This window comes from Lactuca serriola, chromosome 9 (assembly GCF_051521515.1).
Source record: "Lactuca serriola cultivar US96UC23 chromosome 9, Lser_US96UC23_V15, whole genome shotgun sequence".
NCBI classification, from domain to species: Eukaryota; Viridiplantae; Streptophyta; class Magnoliopsida; order Asterales; family Asteraceae; genus Lactuca; species Lactuca serriola.
Genome location: NC_136416.1, coordinates 163786523 through 163810020, shown reverse-complemented (window position 1 = coordinate 163810020; position 23498 = coordinate 163786523). Strand labels below are relative to the sequence as shown.

The 23498-nt window shown below is 38.5% G+C and overlaps 1 protein-coding gene across 1 annotated transcript; it reads right to left on the bottom strand.

Annotated features, from left to right (window-relative positions):
• Window positions 1–4603: 4603 nt before the first annotated feature.
• Window positions 4604–5008, bottom strand: LOC145076237 (uncharacterized). Its single transcript, XM_079022185.1, has one exon. It carries the CDS (start codon window positions 5006–5008, stop codon window positions 4604–4606), a length of 405 nt encoding a protein of 134 aa, XP_078878311.1.
• Window positions 5009–23498: the final 18490 nt, after the last annotated feature.

Genomic DNA, 23498 nt, shown 5'->3' with positions numbered 1-23498 from the left:
CCAAAAAGGTAATCTTGGAAAATATTACTATGTTTCTTCTTTCTCTTCTATGGAGTCAACATTCCCGCAGAGAATGTGGGTTACAACCCTAGCTGAACGTATTAACTGGTGAGTTCATTGTGATGGACGAAGCCATATGTCGACTACTATTGAAAGAGCAAGCTCATGCTCCGAACCAAAAGATTGAACAACTATCCATTTATTTATAGTCGGCCAAACACCATAAGTCGATGGGATTCATCAGAGATCAAGAAGCAACAATCCCAGATCCATGTGATTGGATTTGACACGCTTCAATGACACTGAACCAGAGACCCGGTTTTTTTTGCAATGGAAGAATACTTTGGCCTCCATGAGACAATAACAGATCAACGACTCCATATTGTCGGATTCAATATGGATAGAGATGCCGCCATATGGTTTCGTTGGATGAAACGAAATAACATGATTACAACTTGGGAAAGTTTTCTGGAAAACGTTTGAACCCGTTTCAGATCTTCCAAGTAAGAAGACCCACAAAGAGCCCTTTCTAAACTACTCCAACGCAGAACACTGATACAATACCAGGCCGAATTTGAAAAACTTGTGAATCGGATAACTGACATTAATAAAAACCTACTTATCTCCTTCTACACTTTGGGGTTAAAACCCTCGTTACAATTAGAACTACTGGTTACCAAACCCCAAACCATAGGTGAAGCTTTCGCCTCAGCCAAAATCTCAAAATCCCGTTTTGATGATTAGTGGCCTGCAAACCCTCGTGAGAGGCAGTGGGGTTCTTCACCAATTGTCGCAACCAACAACCACTGGCTATCCGCATCAACAACTACATGATCAACACCAACAATCACTTACATTATTAATGATCAATCCGACCCACTTAAACAACCTCTCTTACCAACGCCACACTCGAGCAACTCTTTCAAATCAAAGCCACCAATTAAATGGATTTGATGCGCACAATAGTACCCACTCGTTTTAAATTTATAACCTAACTTAACTTAACTAAATATGCACTTATAGGCAGTATACCTAGTCAGATTATATCTTTGATAAGTCGGGTGTTGAACACAGAGAAATGAATTCAACTAATTAATCTAACTAATTTTAGTTAAACTATAAAAACAAAGTTTGATTGGGGTTTTTTTTATTGATTTTGCAAGATCAGAAGAATTTAAATCAAGTAATATCAACTAACAAATAAAAAAAAAACAAATAAACTTCAAGAATTAAAGTGTTTATGCTTAGATCCGATTTCACCTTCTCTTATGGTTGATTTCTAGTGGATAAAATATTTTGATTACCAATTTGTTAACTAGCTATTATGATCAAATTTCTAGACTTATCAATTTATGAATTACCATGCAATGATCAAGCACAAGTTAAACACCAAATCGATAATGAACACAAATTGGACTATGAATGATAGTAACTACTTTCTTATGATCAAGTTAAGCAACCAAGCACAAATTAAGATTAATTATGTTCTCTAACATAGTTAAAGTTACTAGCTTTAATTACTTTATTTAAGATGTTATTAATCCTAGCTCTAATTATTTAATGATCATAAACAACTACGTGACAAATTCATGCAATTAGAATGGCCAACTATTACATTGAATCTGATTAATAAGCAATATAAGCCAGAACTAAACATGTTAGGGTTTAAATATCAAACACAAGTAAAATCACCATATATCATCCAATAAATGAAATCAACACATAAGGATTTGGTTCATCTTCACCAAATAGAAGTAAAGGGTTTCTAGCCTCTCATGATAGCAGAAAAACACAAAAACTTATGTAATTAAGACTAGCCATGAGCAAACCGATTAAATCTATGTGTAATTCTTCTAATCTTCTTCAATTCTGAAGCTCCACTTGCTTCTCGATCTTCTCCCAAGTTTCCAGAGATCTTTAGTCACAATTCCCCTCAGAAAAACCGACTGGAAGTTTCTACATTCGACCTAATAAGCGAATACTTATAGTTTCCATAAAACTAGTCCACATCATGGTATTCGTCGAAATCCTGTATTCTCCAAGTCAACATTAATGACCAGGAACCTTTCATTCCCCACGTCGTGGTGGAAGATCACCACGCCGTGGTATTCTATATTCAAGTCTTCTTTTTCTTCATTCCTGCTTCCTTTTTGTCCCAAGCATGTCTTTGCTACTACAAAACAAATTTCAAACATAATAAGCACCTTTTATCCCAAATCAAGCATATTTATAGCTAAAAGTATTAAGAAATAGGCATTAATTATATGACTAAATATGCACATATCAAAATACCGCAGACTTGGCTTTTTATTGCCCTCAAGCAAGACTGACTTTATTATTATTATATCAAAACCCTAGCCACCAACATTGTACATGACAATCCATTTTGAACCTCTCTATTACATCAACACCGCAATGCATGTATTTGTGTCTAATTTTTCCTAAGAACTTCCCAAATCCTAAATACTCACAATATTATAGGCACTTCCCCACTTATTTTGAACAATATTCATTTTATGCATCCCTTTGAATATATCCTCAAAAATCTTTCTTGCCCTCAAGGTAATTTTTGGTTAAGCCCCTAAGCATGCATATGAAAAAAACCTATAAATAAAAAAATTACAATAAATAATAACTTGGGAAATTGCCTTATTCTTCTACTTGAGTCTTCGATTTGGAACTTTTCTTCATGATATTTCTTGATCTTCATAACTTTGTAGACTCTTATTTTTTAAACTTTTGCAACTCTTTCTTTTTCTTTTTCTATTTTTTTTCTATTTTTTATCACTTTTTTTTTTCACTCAAAACTAAAAATCCTAAAAATAAAAATATATGCTTAAGCAAGGGAACTTAACTTCAACACTTATTGGTTAGAGGCATTAGTCTAAAGTGTAATGACTACATAAGCTCGTATGGATACTTTCTGGTACACGATGCTAAACATATTATGGCCCTCGAACTAAGCAATATCGTGTTTTTGTTCCATGATTTCACTAGGATAGGGAAGCCACAAATACACTAGAACATATATTGGCTAAAAAATCATCGAAACTCGCATCGGATCGAACCACAATACTAGCAACCTAGATCTTAACACAACAATTTTTAACTAGATTTAACTTTTAGATTATTATTTCAAATCTTTCTAACGATTTTTTTTTAAATCCTAGTCATTTTTAAAAAATAAAAATTATCAGTATACTTTCATTCCTATATTCAACCCCCTACCCACACTTAATTGATGCAATGTCCCCATTGCATCCTAAAAAATAAAAGAACATAAAATTAAAGAGGAGAAATTGAAACAGACTCCCCTTGGATAGTAGTGGCGAGATTAAATTATGAAACTTGTGTGGTAATGCTTGGACTTCTTGAATTATGGCTAGAAACAATACTTCTCAACTTTCTTCTTGTGAATATAAATGAGGCAGATCAAAATGAACTAAAGAACATTATTCAAAAAGTGTGTTAAACATCAACCATGATGTGGTAAAGAAACGCCATGCCATGGTGTCGAGTTTGAAGTCGTAATGGCTGCGAAATATAAGATCGTCATGACGTGGTCTAGTGATGCCACATCGTGGTGACAGGTCGGAAGGAGTCGTGATAATATCAAATGCCACGCCGTGGAGATGTTGGTCACGTCATTATGTCTTCTCAGAATGCCTTAAACAACCCAACTAATTCATCATTCTTATCTTAATGGCTTAGGATCATTCCTGAACTTTTCTTTCTGTAAAACTTTTTCAAAACTCTTCTTTTCATCAAGTGGGAACCCCACACTTGTTCAAAAACATGGTCTTCAATTGTAGTCTTCAAAAAAATTGCACAACTTCTTCATCAATTAAGCGTCTTCACTTCTTCACTTCCTTTAACCACTACAAAATAAAATCAAAAGAGTAGAGAAACACATGATTATTTGGTTAAACTAAAAATAAAACTGAAAATACAAAAATAAAAAGAAGTCAAAAAGGAAACAAAATGAAAACTCTTAAACATCAGGTTGCCTCCCGAAAAACGCTTCTTTTTAAGGAGTCATGAGTCAGACTCCTTCCCACTCTACGTTGTTGCGGTTGGGAGTGGGATCTTCCTTTTCACCTTTTGCTCTTTCCACTTACACTTGTGTGCTTGAACCTGTCTTATATACGCATTTCTTTGAGTTTTCTTTCTTCTTTGGATTAGTACTTTCTTCATGTTTACGCTTCACCCGTGTGCCTTGATTTTTCACCCTTATACTATTCTTCTCATATAGTTCTATCTTGACCATTGTTAGCTTCTCTAATTCCCCACCCATATCTTCATCAATTATCTGAACTTCTTCACTTATATCAACTTCTCTTTCATCGCTTGCCTTTTCCACTTGAGCCTTGTGTATAGTAAACATGATCACCTCAAATGTCATAGGACTTGAGGCTCTTGGTTTAGAAAATTTTACATTTGCAACATGAGGCTTCTCCCAAACTTTTAACTCTTCTTCCATCATATTTTCCATCTCTTCTAGCTCACTAAGGTGTTCTTCTCCCAAATTATTCATCCTTAGCACTTCATCTCTTGGTAATTCGTAACTCACTTTTTGACTCATTTGAAAAGTAATTTCTTCATCTTATACATGAAATGTAAGCTTTGAGTCATGGATGTCAATAAGTGCTTTTGCAGTAACCAAGAATGGTCTTCCTAAACGTATAGGAAGGTCTTCATCTTCCTTCATATCCAATACCACAAAGTCAACCGAAAAAATAAATGTTCGCACTTTCACCAATAAATCTCGAATAATTCCATGTGGGTTAGTAATCAAGTGATCAGCCATTCCAAGTGTCATCTTCATGTCTTGGAGCCTTGGTAGACCGAGCTTCTTATAGAAAGAATATGGCATAATATTGATGCTTTCCCCCGAATCGGCTAAAGCATTTATCGAAGTAGAATTTCCAAATTCACAAGGAAAAGTTAATTGGCTCGGATCTCCCATTTTGTTTGGCAACTCATTGATGATTGCAGTTGCATAACTCATTAAGCATAATTGTTGATGCTTTTTCCAACTCCTTTCAATTATTTGTCACATCCTTGGCAAACTTAGGAAGCTTCGTAATGGATTGGAGGAATGGAGCATTTATCAAAAGCGATAGCACTTGTTCCATGAACCTCTTCTGTTCCGGCTCCAGATTATGCTTAAGGACTTGAGACGAGAATGGTAAAGGAGGCTAATACGAATTTAGTGTAGAAAATTTTTGATTCACCAATGACCACGACGTGGTGAATCATCAGAATGCGATCCATATTTTCATTTTTTTAGTTTCAGGCTTCTCTTCTTCCATATATGAATCGGGCTTTTTAGTGGTTGTTTCATGAATCATAAATGGCTCAGAATGAACTTCTTCTTTAGTGAAAATCACCATACATGAGGTTGTGCTTTTGGGTTGGTATTTATAGGTGGTAACCTTTTGTTAACAAGTGTTGTTAGTTGCCCAAGTCAAGTCTCTATGTTCTTCAAGGAACCTTGATGATTCCTCAAATTAGCTTCAGAGCATCATGCCTTTTTTCTGAAGCTTCTATAAACCTATTAAGTACTCACTCAAAATCCATCTTCTTCTCAGGTGGTGTGTAACACCCCAAAATTTTCAAACTTTGAAATGCTATGGATTTAAAACCTAGCAAAATCCTACGAAAAGAAAAGGGGGGGATACAAAATAACCATAGCGGATGCATCGGATGGACGTCAAGTGGTTGATATTATCCCGCCGGGGCCAGAACTTCTTGTTTCAGAAGGCGAATCTATTAAATTTGAGCAACCGTTGACAAGTAATCCTAATGTGGGCGGATTTGGTCAGGGAGATGCAGAAATAGTTTTCGGATATTAACCCACATTTAACAAAAATCGGTCCCACAAAAACAATTACAATTAAAAGTTGGGTGCAACCATTAAGCATCTTACAAACCATAGCAAGCAAATAAGATTTGCATCCATACAATAATTTAGGAACTTAACAAGTTCCACTCTGCTCTCTCTCTATCTCTTAACTTTTAACTTTTCTTCTTAACTACAACCTGTGATATATGACATTAAAAAGAGATACGTAAGACAATAATGTCTCGTGAGCTACGTGGGTTTGTGACCCAAAACATTTATCATATTTTCATCAAAAACATTTCATATTTGCAAAACATATTTCAAATAGGCATTTCCACATTTTGTTCTATATCAAAAATATTTCATCTTTGTAAACATTTTTCAAATAGACATTTTTCCTCACTCCATTCCATATCAAAACATTTAAACTTTGTAAAAACATATTTCAAATAGACATTTTTCCACATTCCATTCCATATAAAAACATTAAATTAGTCATAACATAATTCTAAAGTCATTTCTTTTCACATTCCATTCCTTCATTAAGGGCTAATTCTGGTGTGAATTGTTTCCATTTTTATACGTAGGGTCTAGCAATATCCCGAAGTCTATACCAATGTGGAAAGAACAAATCAATCCACCAAGACATCATTTCCATTAGGACATCTATCCCGCGAAGGGTAGGCGCCACCCCGATAGATTCCTCTATATCCCATTATGGGGACATCATGGCTCGAGCAATATATTTATTTCATTACTTTTCGATTCTTTCCAGTTCTTTTCATTTCTTTTCATTACTTTCCATTTCTTGTCATTACCTTCCCATTACGGGGACATCATGGCTCGAGCAATATATTCATTTCATTACTTTTCGATTTTTCCCGGTTCTTTTCATTGATTTCCATTTCTTTTCATTACTTTCCATTTCTTGTCATTACTTTCAATGATTTACACATTTGATACCTTAGTATCAAAACTCATTTAAAAAATAAAGCATCTATATTTCAAAACATTTCAAACACATTTTCCTAGCTATCTACCCTTTAAAAGAAATGTAGGTATTTCTTTTAAGGTTTAGATCACAAGATGATCCTCATCATGTAGCATGATGTTTCGTTATTTCCTCGCGGAAAGCTCGTTTCCTCATATTTACTCTTTGTGGTATTCGAATTCCACCTTTACTTTACACCATTAATCACCTATAGCTTCTATCTAAATTCCATCATTCATGTGTCCTTCAACATTGTTGTCTAAGTACTCATCTCTTTTATTCAACACTTTGTCAGTTTATCTTCTTATGCATCATACTTTACTTCTTTATATTTCTTGTCCCTTTCCTATTATTATACAACTAACTTATATATCAATTGATTTTTGTATCCTTTGACCATAATTTAGGTGACCTATAATGATCTGAGTCAAATTTCTATATTCTATATGAACTCATATTAGAGGATCTCGTTATCATAAGTTTTTCCCGTTCCTCATCTGGTGGTTGAATCCAGTTTAGCAGCAATGCTCAAACCTAGTACCCAATTGTACTTGATCATGCTCGGTTCATATCATAAAGTTGCACAATTTAGAAGCTATAAATCATGTATCCTTCATTAGTCCATGTCACCCGTATTCCAAGAACTGCATATTATCCTTACTCAGCCGCCAGAGTATTGTGAGCTCTTGTAACATCGCATCATCACACTTTCATATCCATCTTACCATCTATCCCTTAAAAGAAATGAGGGCATTTCCTTTATGGTCCAAATCAACCTATCATTCGGTAGTAGTAGCTCATCTCATTGACTCATTCATGGATATTTCGAAACTTTACTTTACTTATTATCATCTTCTTGATATCCCTTTTCAACAAACTTAAAGCGTTTATTCTTATCCACACATTTTTAGTACTATAAAATCCTTGATGTTTAGGTTGCATTCTTTTATATTCCATCATGTAGAATCGTCTTCCTACTTTATCAATCACATAACACCTCCTAGATACCGCTTCTTGATCATCAAGCTATCACACCTTGGAGTCTTATTTCTATTATCATCCTCATCACGCTCCCTGTTTAATTTTAACCTTTTATCACAATTCATAGAACTTGTACGAAGGGCTTACAAAGTTCCTACCGTTAACTTGTTCATCACAATAGTCTAGTACCTTAGGGTAGGGTACTTTCATGGACTTATCATCATCACTTTTACTTTCCATTATCTTTACAATCTGAGGCGATCTTCATGTTTTTTTCTTCTTTCAGGCTCAAGAAATACCTTCAGAAATTTCTCACTATCCTTTTTCCATTGTGGTGACTTCACTTACCAGTCTAGTGCATTATTTTAATGTACCTTTTCTTGCCTTTACTAGTGTCTTGTTTTTGCAAGGACACATTTCTTCCACATCTGCCATCACACTTGGCACCTGATACTGTTGTCATCTAGTTGCTAACTTCTTAGGATCCCAAAAGATCTCAGTATCATGCTCCTTCCCAAGCTGTCTCGTTCGCGCTTTCTTATACCATCTCGCTTTCATCATCATATTACCCTTTCGCCAACTTAGCTATTGGCTCACCTTCCCATGTCAACAATCACATCAAATCATTGTCTTTTATCTAAGGATAGAATTCATGATTCCACTCCATTCCGTTCTCAATCAACTTACTTGTAACTTGAAGTTATCACTCTTATTTTGTAACATAAGCTCGTCCCCAATTACCAACTCCAACTAATTTTCTTAATCATGAATTTGGAGTTCCAATTCTTGTCCTATTTTAGACTTTTTTTTTTCCAAAAGTTAACCAATTCCCTTTTGAGCTAAATGTTTGTTAACAATTTAACTAGCTCAATTCAATTCATTCATTGGCATTTCTAACTCATTACCAATGATAATAACATATTATAAACTCAATTTCAACCATATATCAAATGTATCCCAAGTAATTTCTCATTTTCATAGCTATTTGACTTTGATAGAAAAGTCAAAGCTATCAAAATTTTCCATTATCCATTAACATATATTAAACTCCTTCAATACTTTTATTTGATACAACCATATTTCACAAAATCCTTTCATGGTTCCACCGAGTTCGGGTATGTATCATGTGTTTATAATAGTACGTGCCATATAACTATTATACTCACATCATACGCAACCGACCTAGACTTCACCACTTAAAGATTTTGATCAATTAGTCTAACTGCCCACTACTAAATTTAAAATAATCAATATCACATTCCACAAGTTCATTTAACTTATTTAGATCTTCATATATAGCATGGAAAATTCCTTTATGTCACATGTTGCACAATATTTTATCTAACTTAAGGCATAACAATCCTATGACTCATTCACAATTCAATAACCAAAGTCTAAGCCTAGGAGTTGAATGATCCAATCCTAATTCGCTTAAACTATGGCTCTGATACAAAACTATAACACCACAAAATTTTCAAACTTTTTCAAACATTGAAATGTTATGGTTTTAAAATCTATTTGGGTGTTAACCCATATTTAACAAAACTCGGTCCTATAAAAACAATTACAACTAAAAGTTGGGTGCTACCATTAAGCATCTTACAAACCATAGCAAGCAAATAAGAAATGCATCCATACAATAGTTTAGGAACTTAAAAAGTTCCACTCCGCTCTCTATCTCTTAACTTCTAACTTTCGACTATCCTCTTTTCTTCTTAAGTACAATATGGGATACATGACATTAAAAAGAGACACTTAAGGCAATAATCTCTCGTGAGGTACATGGGTTTGTGACCCAAAACATTTATCACATTTTCATCAAAAACATTTCATATTTGCAAAACATATTTCAAATAGGCATTTCCACATTCTGTTCTATATCAAAAAGATTTCATCTTTGTAAAACATATTTCAAATAGACATTTTTCTACAGTCCATTCCATATCAAAACATTTCATCTTTGTAAAAACATATTTCAAATAGACATTTTTCCGCATTCCATTCCATATAAAAACATTTCATTAGTCATAACATAATTCAAAAGTCATTTCTTTTCACATTCCAATCCTTCTTTCATTAAGGGCTAACTCTGATGTGAATTGTTGCCATTTTTATACTTAGGGCCTAGCAATATCCCCAAGTCTATACCAAGGTGGAAAGAACAAATCAATCCACCAATGCATCATTTCCATTAGGACATCTATCTCGTGAAGGGTAGGCGCCACCCCAATAGATTCTTCTATGTCCCGTTACAGGGACATCATGGCTCGAGCAATATATTAATTTCATCACTTTTCAATTCTTTCCACTTCTTTTCATTATTTTCCATTTCTTTTTATTACTTTCTGTCACACCCCCAAACCTGAACGGCGGAAACGTTCGGGGGCGGATGACTTCATGTGGTAACGTAACAAATGAATACATAGTAAAGAAAGCAATACAACCATCACATATATAATTGAAAGTTTACATTTGTCAAAAGTTACATGTTCAAAACCAATTACAATATGATGTCAAAATATGAGATTAAACTGGCGCCGCAGCATCCCTTCATCAAAAGCATAATGATACCTGAAATTACTGATTCCCTGGGACATACAAGTAATTTTGAAAGAGTAGATCAGCATTTAAGCTGGTGAGTTTCATAAGTATTTAAATGACAATATTTGTATGAAATGAAATGTTTTGTCCTTGGTTGTGTTGTGTTTAGAAAATCCTATATTTTCTACTAGTATAAAAGTAGCCTTCTCTCAAGACCCATGTTTGTTTCTAAAATGTATGTAAGTGTAAAATAACCAATGTGTTTGAAAACCTTGTAAATCAATGCATTTTTAATACCTATGTGAGTTTTATAACCATACTATTGACTCGGAATGCCTATACACAACGTTCTTCAGGCGTTGGAATGTTATGACGTTTGTTACCCCAAACGGTGGACTGTAGCTAACAGTCAGGGCGCGGGTTGTCAAGCCCGTATAGATCTATACACAAACACCATGCTCCCCCTCCAAGGGATTCTGGTATATAATACAGGACTTGAAATGTGTACTCGAACGTACGTGAAGTTTATGTCTCACAAAACCGTGGTATAAAAACAGATTTACGTGTTAAAATGTTCGTTTGTTCTTGTATATGAAAGTGACTTCTTGAAAATCATGTTTCTAGTATGTAATAGTTAGAAATTTGTTCGTAAAACTATACCTATTATAGTTTTAAAAGTGTGTCTTGTGTGTTTAGAAATACCTAGAAAAGAAATCATTTGTTATGAAAGCATAGATTTTTGTAGAGCCTAAGGTAGACAAATATACATATAATCTAAGAAAATGTTTAGTTTATACATGCATTACAACAATTTATATTTCAAAAGATAGAATTCTATTGTAACATATTTTATATACGAAAGTTTCCTATAAAGTTTATAAATCACATGTGATTTGGATATATAAAAGCATATAAAATAATTCTTTATGTAACACACGATAATACTCGTGTGTTTTACTTGTATTCCCCCCCCCCTTGAAAGCATATAAAAGCATTTAGAATATCTTAAAAAGGTTAATTAAGGGGTATGAACTCACTTGAAAGTTTGAAGATAGCGAGATGGAAAACCGGGCAGAGTTTCGTCTTGAGAAACGGATTTTTCTCGGGATTCTCGGGAATCTCGGGAGTAAAATCGACCTTCGGGACTTGAGCAAAAAGACCAGGGCTTTGGGTTTGAACGGGCACGGAAATCGAGGCAAGATCGTGAGAGAAAGGAGAGAAATGGGGTGATTTTTCCGAAACCCTCGCATTTCTATTTATAGGGGGTCTGAGAAGCCTCGGTACGCGGGGCGTACGCTCGTACGCAGCGCGTACTCGTACGTCATGCATGACCGAGTCCTCGAATGCCTCGGCTTCGGACGGGACGGGTCGGTAGCTTCGCATAGGGGCGACGTGGACGGACCGAGACCAAGGCCCTCGGGTACGCGGGGCGTACGGGGTTACGCAGCGTGTAACTCGGATGAGGACGCTGACTCCTTCTTCAGATATTACCGGATTTTTGATATAAATTTATATATAATTTATTGAATAAACTTCAAAAATTCATATCTTCTTCATACGAACTCCGTTTTCGATGGTCTTTATATCCACGCGTAGGTGAGACTACACTCTACAACTTTCGTTTAGACTCCGTTGGCAAATTCCGAAATTATTTTTATTATTTAATTATAAAATGACGTGATTAAGGAATTTCTTTAAAAATTCATAACTTCTTTATCTGACGTCGGTTTTTGCCAGACTTTTCACCGCTGAAATACCAATGTCGAGACCTTCGATTCTCGTTTAGGTCATTCCGGCCAAAAGTCACTCGATCTCCGATTCGAGTTTTTAGCTGTCTGCTGCTAAGCCGAACTTGGAAAAATCTTAACTTCAATATACGAAGTCGGATTTGGGCGTTCTTTTTACGTACGATCATGGTTTAATGACATTTAAACATAGAGGGAATTTCAATAGAACTTTTTGGACATTTTATTATCAAAGTTAATTATATTAACTCAAAAGTGGTTACAATACTTGACTTTTTAGGTCATTACAAAGATTTAAAATATCGGGTTGTCACATCATCCCCCCGTTAGAGGGAATTTCGTCCCGAAATTTAAAGTAGTAAAGATACTAGTGAACATGAAAGAGATGAGGGTACTTTTGTTTCATCTGACCTTCGCGTTCCCATGTGAATTCAGGTCCCCGCTTGGCGTTCCAGCGAACCTTCACGATGGGTATGCGACTTTGTTTTGTTTGTTTGACCTCTCGGTCCATGATTTCTACTGGTTCTTCCACAAAGTTGAGGCTCTCGTTGATCTCGATCTCGTCGAGTGGAATAACAAGAGTCTCATCGGACAGACACTTTTTCAAGTTCGAGACGTGGAAGGTTGGATGTATGTTACTAAGTTCACGCGGTAGGTTAAGCTTGTAAGCCACAGGGCCGATTCTGGCAATAATCTTGAAAGGCCCTATGTATCTTGGATTTAGTTTCCCACGCTTTCCAAAGCGTATTAAACCCTTCCACGGTGAGACCTTTAATAAAACGTGGTCTCCTACCTGGAATTCCAAAGGTTTCCTCCTTTGGTCAGCGTAGCTTTTCTGTCGGTCTCTAGAGGCTTTCAATCGCTCACGAATCTGAACGATCTTCTCTGTCGTTTCTCATATGATTTCCGGACCGGTGAGAGTGCTTTCAGGAACTCTTCCTTTAGCTAACTGGGTATCGCCAACTTCAGTCCAGCACAGAGGGGATCTGCACTTTCGACCATAGAGGGCTTCAAACGGAGCAACCTTTATGCTTGTATGATAACTATTGTTGTATGAAAATTCAACAAGGGGTAAATGGATATCCCATGCCTTTCCAAAGTCAATCACACAGGCTCTCAGCATATCTTCTAAAGTTTGTATCGTTCTCTCACTTTGCCCGTCTGTTTGTGGGTGGTAGGCTGTACTCATGTCTAGCCTAGTCCCCAGGGAACTTTGTAGTGACTGCCAGAATCTTGAAGTGAATCTACTATCTCTATCGGAGATAATGGATATCGGAAGACCATGCAGTCGCACTACTTCCCTTAAGGTTCTTGTAAGCTTTTCCATTTTGTCAGTCTCCTTGATGGGTAGGAAATGTGCGGATTTGGTTAATCTGTCGACGATGACCCATATGGTATCGAGTCCACTCGTCGTCTTGGGTAACTTGGTTATGAAGTCCATAGTAATCCGCTCCCATTTCCATTCTGGTATCTCCGGTTGTTGTAGTAATCCTGATGGTTTCTGATACTCGACCTTAACCTTAGCGCAAGTAAGGCATTGACTTACGAAGGTAGCAATTTCTGCTTTCATGTTAGGCCACCAGTACAGTTTCTTAAGATCCAGATACATTTTATCTGAACCTGGGTGAACAGAATATCTTGAGTTGTGTGCTTCGGTCATGACTACGTTTCTGAAACCACCATGATTCGGGGTCCAGATTCGGTCCATGAGATAGTAGGCTCTGCCACCCTTGACTTCTAGATTCTTTTCCATTCCCCGCAGGGATTCACCCGCCACATTTTCAGGTTGCAAAGCTTCCATTTGTGCCTCCTTAATTTGTGTGGATAAGTGGGAATGGATAGTCATAGTCAGAGATTTGACCCTCCGAACAGTGTATTCCTTTCGACTGAGGGCGTCAGCTACCATGTTGGCCTTGCCAGGATAATAACGAATTTCGCATTCGTAGTCATTTAGTAACTCAACCCATCGTCGTTGTCGCATGTTGAGTTCCTTCTAATCGAAAATGTGTTGAAGGCTCTTGTGATCGGTGAAAATAGTGCTCTTTGTTCCGTATGAGTAGTGTCTCCAGATCTTCAGAGCAAATACCACTGCTCCTAACTCAAGATCGTGTGTCGTATAGTTCACTTCGTGTGTCTTAAGCTGTCGGGAGGCATAAGCAATAACCTTCCCTCTCTGCATAAGAATACAACCTAGTCCTTGATTTGACGCATCGCAATACACTACGAAGTCTTCTATCCCTTCGGGGAGGGATAGTATCGGTGCGGTGCACAAGGCCTGTTTTAGCATCTGGAATGCCTTCTCTTGTTTCACTTCCCAGCAAAAGGCCACGCCTTTCTGGGTTAATGTAGTAAGAGGTTTCGCAATGCTAGAGAAGTTCTTTATGAATCTGCGATAGTAGCCAGCGAGACCTAGAAATTGACGAATTTCTGTAGGTGTCTTTGGTGCCGACCAGTTCTCGATGGCCTTAATTTTGGAGGGGTCCACGTGTATACCTTTCTCGCTAACAACGTGGCCTAAAAATTCGACTCTTCGAATCCAAAATTCGCATTTAGAGAACTTCGCATAGAGTTTCTCCGTTCGCAGTGTTTCTAGGACTTTTCGTAGGTGCTGACTATGCTCTTCCTCACTTCGGGAGTAGACAAGTATATCATCGATAAAGACGATGACGAACTGATCCAAGTAAGGACGGCATACCCTATTCATTAGGTCCATAAATACTGCTGGTGCATTGGTTAATCCGAACGGCATCACTACAAGTTCGTAGTGTCCATAACGAGTTCGGAAAGCTGTCTTTGGAATATCCCCCTCTAGAACTCGTAATTGGTGATATCCAGATCGTAGATCTATCTTTGAGAAGTAGTTTGTGTAACGCCCGTAGATCAGGGCTAGTCAATTTAGAGACAATAAGAGTCAAAAATGACTTTTTGATAGAAGATTATTTAGGATGAATAATCCTAACTAAGTTGTATTATATGTTACAAGGTTTCCGTACATATAAGGAATGCCGAAATCCGAGTTATAACGAAGAAGTTATGACCTGTCGAAGTTTTACGGCAAAACCGGCACGGCACCGGGAAGCGTAAATAGTGAATTTACGATAGAGCGAGATTTAGCCTTATCAATCTAAACAAAAGTTATAGATTATGTTAAGATAAGAGCGTCAATAAAAAGAACGCCCAAATCTGACTTCGTATGAGGAAGTTATGATTTTTCTAAGATTCGGCTTAGCAGTGCACGACCCGAAACTCGAATTTTAGTTCGAGCGGTTTTTGGCTTACGCGACCTAAATGAGAGTTGAAGGTCTCATTAATAGGAACTCAACGGTAAAAATATGGACGAAAACGGAGTTCGTATGAAGGAGTTACGAATTCTTCGCGGTCGTTTAACAGTCTAAACGCCTCCTACTGTTAAATTTGAGATCGGTCAAGATTTAGCCGACGGAGTCTAAACGAAAGTTGTAGATCTTGATTTTACCTACGCGTGGATATAAAGAACGTCAAAAACGGAGCTCGTATGCGAAAGTTATGATTTTTCTAAGTTCGAAGGCTAACACGCGATAGGGGTGACGTGGCACCACCCAGAGTTTGACACGTGGCACCAGCAGAAAGCCGCCACATGGGCCAACTCGGCGAGTAGGTGTTCCCTACTCGGCGAGTATGGGCCAACTCGGCGAGTAGGTGTCCCCTACTCGGCGAGTCCATCAGATATTTTCACTATAAATAGGATGCGAGGGTTCAGGGTTAAATTGCTCATTTCTTCTCATCTTTGCGCCGAAGCTCTGCATTTTTACACCCCGAAGCCCCGGTATCATACTCTAGCCCCGAGACAAGTCCCGAGATCCCGAAGATCCCGAGAAGCGCGGTTCCCGAGTCGAAGCTCTGCCCGCGAGAAGTCGATTTTTGTGAAGATCTTCCAGATCTGCTGAGGAATACTACTCCTATAAGCCGTAGTGCTGTCCGATCATCTTCTGATCAAGTGAGTGTGTAGTTATTTCTTCTAATACAATAATACGAAGTATTTTATATAAAAATACGTGCTATGTGTATATATTTGGTTGTGTTATGTGTGAATGAGTATTCACTCTCTTCTATCTTACAGATCTGCTTATTTCTTTATGAGATATGTGTTACGTGTGTGTGCCTCATCTGTTATGTGATATATGTGTTGATTAAAGCATGCTATACAGGTTTTCTTTAAACTATGTATACAAATGTATATTTTTGTCTACTAATATTGTTGGGTAGAACATGGGTAGATGGGTTAGTTGGTGACTATGGAGTTAGCGCCTGCTGTTAGATAAACCTTGGTGACTATGGAGTTAGCGCCTGTTGTTAAGTAAACCTTGGTGACTATGGAGTTAGCGCCTGCTGTTAGATAAACCTTGGTGACTATGGAGTTAGCGCCTATTGCATAAACCTTGGCGACGATGTGACTTCGTGCCTATTTGATAAACCTTGGTGACTATGGAGTTAGCGCCTATTGCATAAACCTTGGCGACGATGTGACTTCGTGCCTATTTGATGAACCTTGGCGACTATGGAGTTAGCGCTTGTTAAGTAAACCTTGGCGACTATGGAGTTAGCGCTTGTTACGTGAACCTTGGTGACTATGGAGTTAGCATCGCTTGAGTAAACCCCGACGACTATGGAGTTAGCGTCTTATAACTATGGATTTAGTACTCGATAGATAAACTTTGGCAGCAATGGATTTCGTGCCGATTCCTTAGGAATAAGTGAATGAAGGATAGTTGGTTCTTAGGGGGAAACCTTAAGAAGATGATGGAGATGGGTATTTGAGTTGATTGTTTGATAATTGAATATAATAAATGTATTATTGTGGGTTGAAAACCCTATATGCTCACCAGGCTCCCAAGCCTGACCCACTCAGTTTTCTTTTCATTACAGGTAATGACACAAGAGTATAAGCCGGCGGACTTGACGAGAGATTTTGGATTATAGATCGGTAGTTGAATAACTATTGTAAGGTCTATTTTATGTTGTTTATGCTTTTGGTCTGTAACGAACATGACATCCCGAGGTTTTATTATTTAATAAAAATACATTCTTTTTGAGAAATGTTTTGATAAAATGGTTATCATATTTTATTTTGGGGACAAATTCCGCAACCGTTTTCTTTAAACGATCACTCTGATTTTGAAAACAAAGCATAAACAAATCGGTCTTTTCTGGCCGTGAAATTGGGGATGTCACAGTTGGTATCAGAGCATTAGTTTAAGCGAACTAGGAATTTGTAGGATTTCTAGACTTAAACTTAGAATGCTAAGCAATGATTGCGAGTTGAGTGTGTCCATTATATTTTAGGTAGTACACCTAAATTGACACAGGCACTATTTTATTTTAGGAAAATTGCCTAAAAATGCTTTTGCGTGCTAAACGTTTTGTGTGATAGCTATATTGATGCTATTATTTGTTCGGATCTATGGTCTGTTGCCGACCGGATCTGGAAACCTTATGTGTATAGGATTCTAAGCGTACGTCTACGATATTAGAACTAGCATATAAACGTTTCGGAGTGATAAGGATGATTTGAATATCTATCGTGATTAAGGATCTAATTTCACCATATTCGGTGTATAGATCAAAAATGGTGAGAACGAGGAGTGGAGTTGGAAATGCTGATGAGAACAGGAATCAAGTACCAGTAATTGAACAAATACCTGTTGTGGCAGCAGCGCCTGAACCAATGACAATGGCCGGAGTTCAAGTGATGATCCAGGCAATGTTGAATAATCAGATGGAAGAAACTAGACGTCTGATCAGACAAAATCGTGAGGAATTGTCAATTCGAGTAGAAGAGCCCGAAGTAAATGGAGGGCATTCTGAAGGAGGAAACTATAGTGGGACCGTTGGTCAAGCCAACCCACCAATAGTTCGCCAAAACAACCAGGATAGAGGAAATGATGGACGTGGATGCAAGTACAAGGATTTCATGGCATCCAAACCACCGTGTCTTTCTGGGAGCCCGACACCGGTGCAAATCATGGACTGGATCTCCGAGATGGAGACAATGTTTGAAAGTTGCGAGTGTAGCAACAGACAGAAGACCGCTCTTGCAATCCCTCTGTTAAAATCTGGAGTATTGAGCTGGTGGAAGTTACTGGCTGGTTCAATGCCTAAGGGGGAAGCTAGCAAGATGTCTTGGGAAGAGTTCGTGGGGCAAATGAAAATGCAATACTGCTCTGAGCAGGATCTTCTGGAAATCAACAATGAGTTTCAGAATCTGAAGAAAGGAAAATTGAGCGTTACTGAATACGCTACGAGCTTTACGGAGAAGATGAAGCTTATTCCATACCTAATTCCGACTGAACTTTCCAAGGTCAACAAGTTTGCCAATGGATTACCAGCGGACTTTGGTCCGATAGTCAAACAAGCAACCACTCTGAAAGCCGCCATCTGGGCAGCCAAAAATGTTGAGACCCAAATAAAAGAAAAGGGTCTGGAAAGGGCTGAAGTTGGAGAGAAAAGGAAGCGTGAAGGATCCTCAATAATCGATAAAGAAAGTAAATTCTCGAAAACTGGAGGAAGAGATGAGGCTAAGTGGTGTGAGAAGTGTAAGAAGAGACACTTCGGGAAATGTAGCGAGGAGATGACTTGCTACAAATGTGGGAAGACAGGGCACTATGCCAACAAGTGCGCACCTAACAAGAAGATGTGCTATAGGTGTAATGGAGAAGGTCATATTTCTAAAGACTGCCCACAGAAAAACACACCTCCACAACCAAGGGCATTCAACATGTTCCTCAACGAAGCAGAAAGAGATGGGAGGATTAAAGGATGAAGACTTCATATTAATATATAAAGTCGGTAAAGTCTGTATCAGGAAGCATAGCCTGTTAGAGGCATAGTATAGGGTGAACTTGAACTTTTGTGTAATAGTTTCAAGAATTAATATAAATCCTAGTTTTGTTATCTGATGTGTTGAATGATTATATGATTTATGTATGGTGACTTGGTTAACTGCGAGACAATACCTGGGACGAGTATGAGTAGGTGTGAATGGTAGTAGAGATCTATACTACCGGAAGCACAGGACTCACGCTTGGATCAGGGGAAGTCACAAGGTTATCAAGAAGCTAGTAATTGATTCTGATTTATTCAAGTATGTCATTACCATTGTTTCGGTAATGTCTAGAAAGATAGTTGTTATTCCGACCCTAGGGGTCATATCAATTGAGTCCGACTATGATGAGAGGTCATCGGGACACGACCCATCAGGGTTATTACTTAGAATGGAGAGATAACTTATGGAGTCAGTATGCGAATCCTATTTCGTTGATGATTCCGGGACGTAATCATCCTAAGGGGGAGATAATTGTAACGCCCGTAGATCAGGGCTAGTCAATTTAGAGACAATAAGAGTCAAAAATGACTTTTTGATAGAAGATTATTTAGGATGAATAATCCTAACTAAGTTGTATTATATGTTACAAGGTTTCCGTACATATAAGGAATGCCGAAATCCGAGTTATAACGAAGAAGTTATGACCTGTCGAAGTTTTACGGCAAAACCGGCACGGCACCGGGAAGCGTAAATAGTGAATTTACGATAGAGCGAGATTTAGCCTTATCAATCTAAACAAAAGTTATAGATTATGTTAAGATAAGAGCGTCAATAAAAAGAACGCCCAAATCTGACTTCGTATGAGGAAGTTATGATTTTTCTAAGATTCGGCTTAGCAGTGCACGACCCGAAACTCGAATTTTAGTTCGAGCGGTTTTTGGCTTACGCGACCTAAATGAGAGTTGAAGGTCTCATTAATAGGAACTCAACGGTAAAAATATGGACGAAAACGGAGTTCGTATGAAGGAGTTACGAATTCTTCGCGGTCGTTTAACAGTCTAAACGCCTCCTACTGTTAAATTTGAGATCGGTTAAGATTTAGCCGACGGAGTCTAAACGAAAGTTGTAGATCTTGATTTTACCTACGCGTGGATATAAAGAACGTCAAAAACGGAGCTCGTATGCGAAAGTTATGATTTTTCTAAGTTCGAAGGCTAACACGCGATAGGGGTGACGTGGCACCACCCAGAGTTTGACACGTGGCACCAGCAGAAAGCCGCCACATGGGCCAACTCGGCGAGTAGGTGTTCCCTACTCGGCGAGTATGGGCCAACTCGGCGAGTAGGTGTCCCCTACTCGGCGAGTCCATCAGATATTTTCACTATAAATAGGATGCGAGGGTTCAGGGTTAAATTGCTCATTTCTTCTCATCTTTGCGCCGAAGCTCTGCATTTTTACACCCCGAAGCCCCGGTATCATACTCTAGCCCCGAGACAAGTCCCGAGATCCCGAAGATCCCGAGAAGCGCGGTTCCCGAGTCGAAGCTCTGCCCGCGAGAAGTCGATTTTTGTGAAGATCTTCCAGATCTGCTGAGGAATACTACTCCTATAAGCCGTAGTGCTGTCCGATCATCTTCTGATCAAGTGAGTGTGTAGTTATTTCTTCTAATACAATAATACGAAGTATTTTATATAAAAATACGTGCTATGTGTATATATTTGGTTGTGTTATGTGTGAATGAGTATTCACTCTCTTCTATCTTACAGATCTGCTTATTTCTTTATGAGATATGTGTTACGTGTGTGTGCCTCATCTGTTATGTGATATATGTGTTGATTAAAGCATGCTATACAGGTTTTCTTTAAACTATGTATACAAATGTATATTTTTGTCTACTAATATTGTTGGGTAGAACATGGGTAGATGGGTTAGTTGGTGACTATGGAGTTAGCGCCTGCTGTTAGATAAACCTTGGTGACTATGGAGTTAGCGCCTGTTGTTAAGTAAACCTTGGTGACTATGGAGTTAGCGCCTGCTGTTAGATAAACCTTGGTGACTATGGAGTTAGCGCCTATTGCATAAACCTTGGCGACGATGTGACTTCGTGCCTATTTGATAAACCTTGGTGACTATGGAGTTAGCGCCTATTGCATAAACCTTGGCGACGATGTGACTTCGTGCCTATTTGATGAACCTTGGCGACTATGGAGTTAGCGCTTGTTAAGTAAACCTTGGCGACTATGGAGTTAGCGCTTGTTACGTGAACCTTGGTGACTATGGAGTTAGCATCGCTTGAGTAAACCCCGACGACTATGGAGTTAGCGTCTTATAACTATGGATTTAGTACTCGATAGATAAACTTTGGCAGCAATGGATTTCGTGCCGATTCCTTAGGAATAAGTGAATGAAGGATAGTTGGTTCTTAGGGGGAAACCTTAAGAAGATGATGGAGATGGGTATTTGAGTTGATTGTTTGATAATTGAATATAATAAATGTATTATTGTGGGTTGAAAACCCTATATGCTCACCAGGCTCCCAAGCCTGACCCACTCAGTTTTCTTTTCATTACAGGTAATGACACAAGAGTATAAGCCGGCGGACTTGACGAGAGATTTTGGATTATAGATCGGTAGTTGAATAACTATTGTAAGGTCTATTTTATGTTGTTTATGCTTTTGGTCTGTAACGAACATGACATCCCGAGGTTTTATTATTTAATAAAAATACATTCTTTTTGAGAAATGTTTTGATAAAATGGTTATCATATTTTATTTTGGGGACAAATTCCGCAACCGTTTTCTTTAAACGATCACTCTGATTTTGAAAACAAAGCATAAACAAATCGGTCTTTTCTGGCCGTGAAATTGGGGATGTCACAGTTTGCTCCTTGAAGTTGATCGAATAGGTCGTCAATACGGGGTAGAGGATAACAGTTCTTGACAGTAAGTTTGTTCAGCTCTCTATAGTCGATGCACATACGGAACGATCTGTCTTTCTTCTTTACAAACAGGACCGGTGCTCCCCATGGTGAGAAACTTGGTCTTATGAATCCTTTTTGAAGGAGTTCATTAAGTTGACTGGAAAGTTCCTGCATCTCTTCTGGTGCGAGACGATAAGGTGACTTCGCTACTGGGGTAGCCCCTGGAACTAAGTCGATTCTGAATTCGACTTGGCGTTGTGGTGGTAATCCTGGTAGTTCTTCTGGAAAGATATCGGGAAAGTCGCTTACTACTGAAATGTTCTAGATGTCCTTCAGTTCTTGACTTGTATCAACGATGTGCGCTAGGAATGCTCGACAATCCTTCCGCAAGCACTTTCGAGCTTGGATGCACGAAATGATGCGAAGGTTTGTACTTGCTTTGTCGCCGTAGATAACTAATGTTTCGTTGTTAGGGAGATTAAGACGGACTGCTTTCTCAAAGCACATGATGTCGGCGCGAAGAAGACTCAACCAATCCATGCCGACTATGACGTCGAAACTTTTGATTTGGACCGGCATGAGATTGATGGGAAAAGAATGGCCGTCTAAAGTTAGCGTACAACCATTGTATATGCAGTTAGTGTTTTCGGTTTTTCCATTGGCCATCTCTACAGTGAATGATTTTTCTAACTTGCTAGGTTTAGGTTTAAGTAAATGAATAAAGTTTTGACTCACGAAGCTTCTCTCCGCTCCACTATCGAATAATATACATGCATATGAATTATCGAGAAGGAACGTACCAGCAACTACAGTTGGGTCAGCTACAGCTTCATCGTGGCCTATCGCCAAAACTCGTCCCACACCGCCGGTGCCTGCTGCCTTAGGGCAGTTCCTCTTGTAGTGGCCCACCTCGCCACAACAGTAGCAAGTCTGGCCTACACCCGCACTGGGAACTTGAGTGATCGGTTTTGCGGGGTCCTTGCAGAAACGGGCTGTGTGTCCCTTTCTGTTGCAGTTGGCGCACTGTATTTCCCGACAAGGTCCATGGTGGTGGTAAGTGCATTTGGTGCACTTTGGAAGGTTACCCACATAAGGCTTTGTGGGGTAGGGATTTGTAGGGACTGTAGTAGGTACAGTGGCAGCATTCACTGAAACCAGTTGTTTCTTTGCGGATTCTTGGGAAGACCCACCCTTCCCTTTATTCCATACTCTCTTCCTGTTGTTGTTGTTGTTGTTGTTGTTGTTGTTGTTTCCTTTCTGTGGTTCTGGTGCAGAACGGTTGAGTTCTGATGACCTCCGTAGTCAATCAGAGATTGTGCCAGTTCCTTAGCACTTTCAAAGGTGTCAGGTTTGGAAGCTAACACGCTTGATCGTATTTGGGGCGTCAGTCCCCAGATGTATCTTTCTATTTTCTTGCTCTCGGGAGCAATCATATCTGGGCAAAGGATTGCCAGATCCCAGAATCGGTTGGTATAAGTTGCGATGTCGGTACCAACCATTCTGAGAGTCCATAGTTCGTGTTCGAGCTTTTGAATCTCTCCCCGTGGGCAGTATTCTCTCATCATCATGGCTTTTAGGCTCTCCCAGCTTATGGAGTTTGCCACTATCAGGGTAAGTACTTTAACGTGGCCATTCCACCAAGTTAAAGCTCTATCAATAAGGGTGAAAGTTG

Coding starts and splice junctions, on each gene's coding strand:
- LOC145076237 (XM_079022185.1), bottom strand. CDS start 5,008: ATGAGTTATGCAACTGCAATCATCAATGAGTTGCCAAACAAAATGGGA.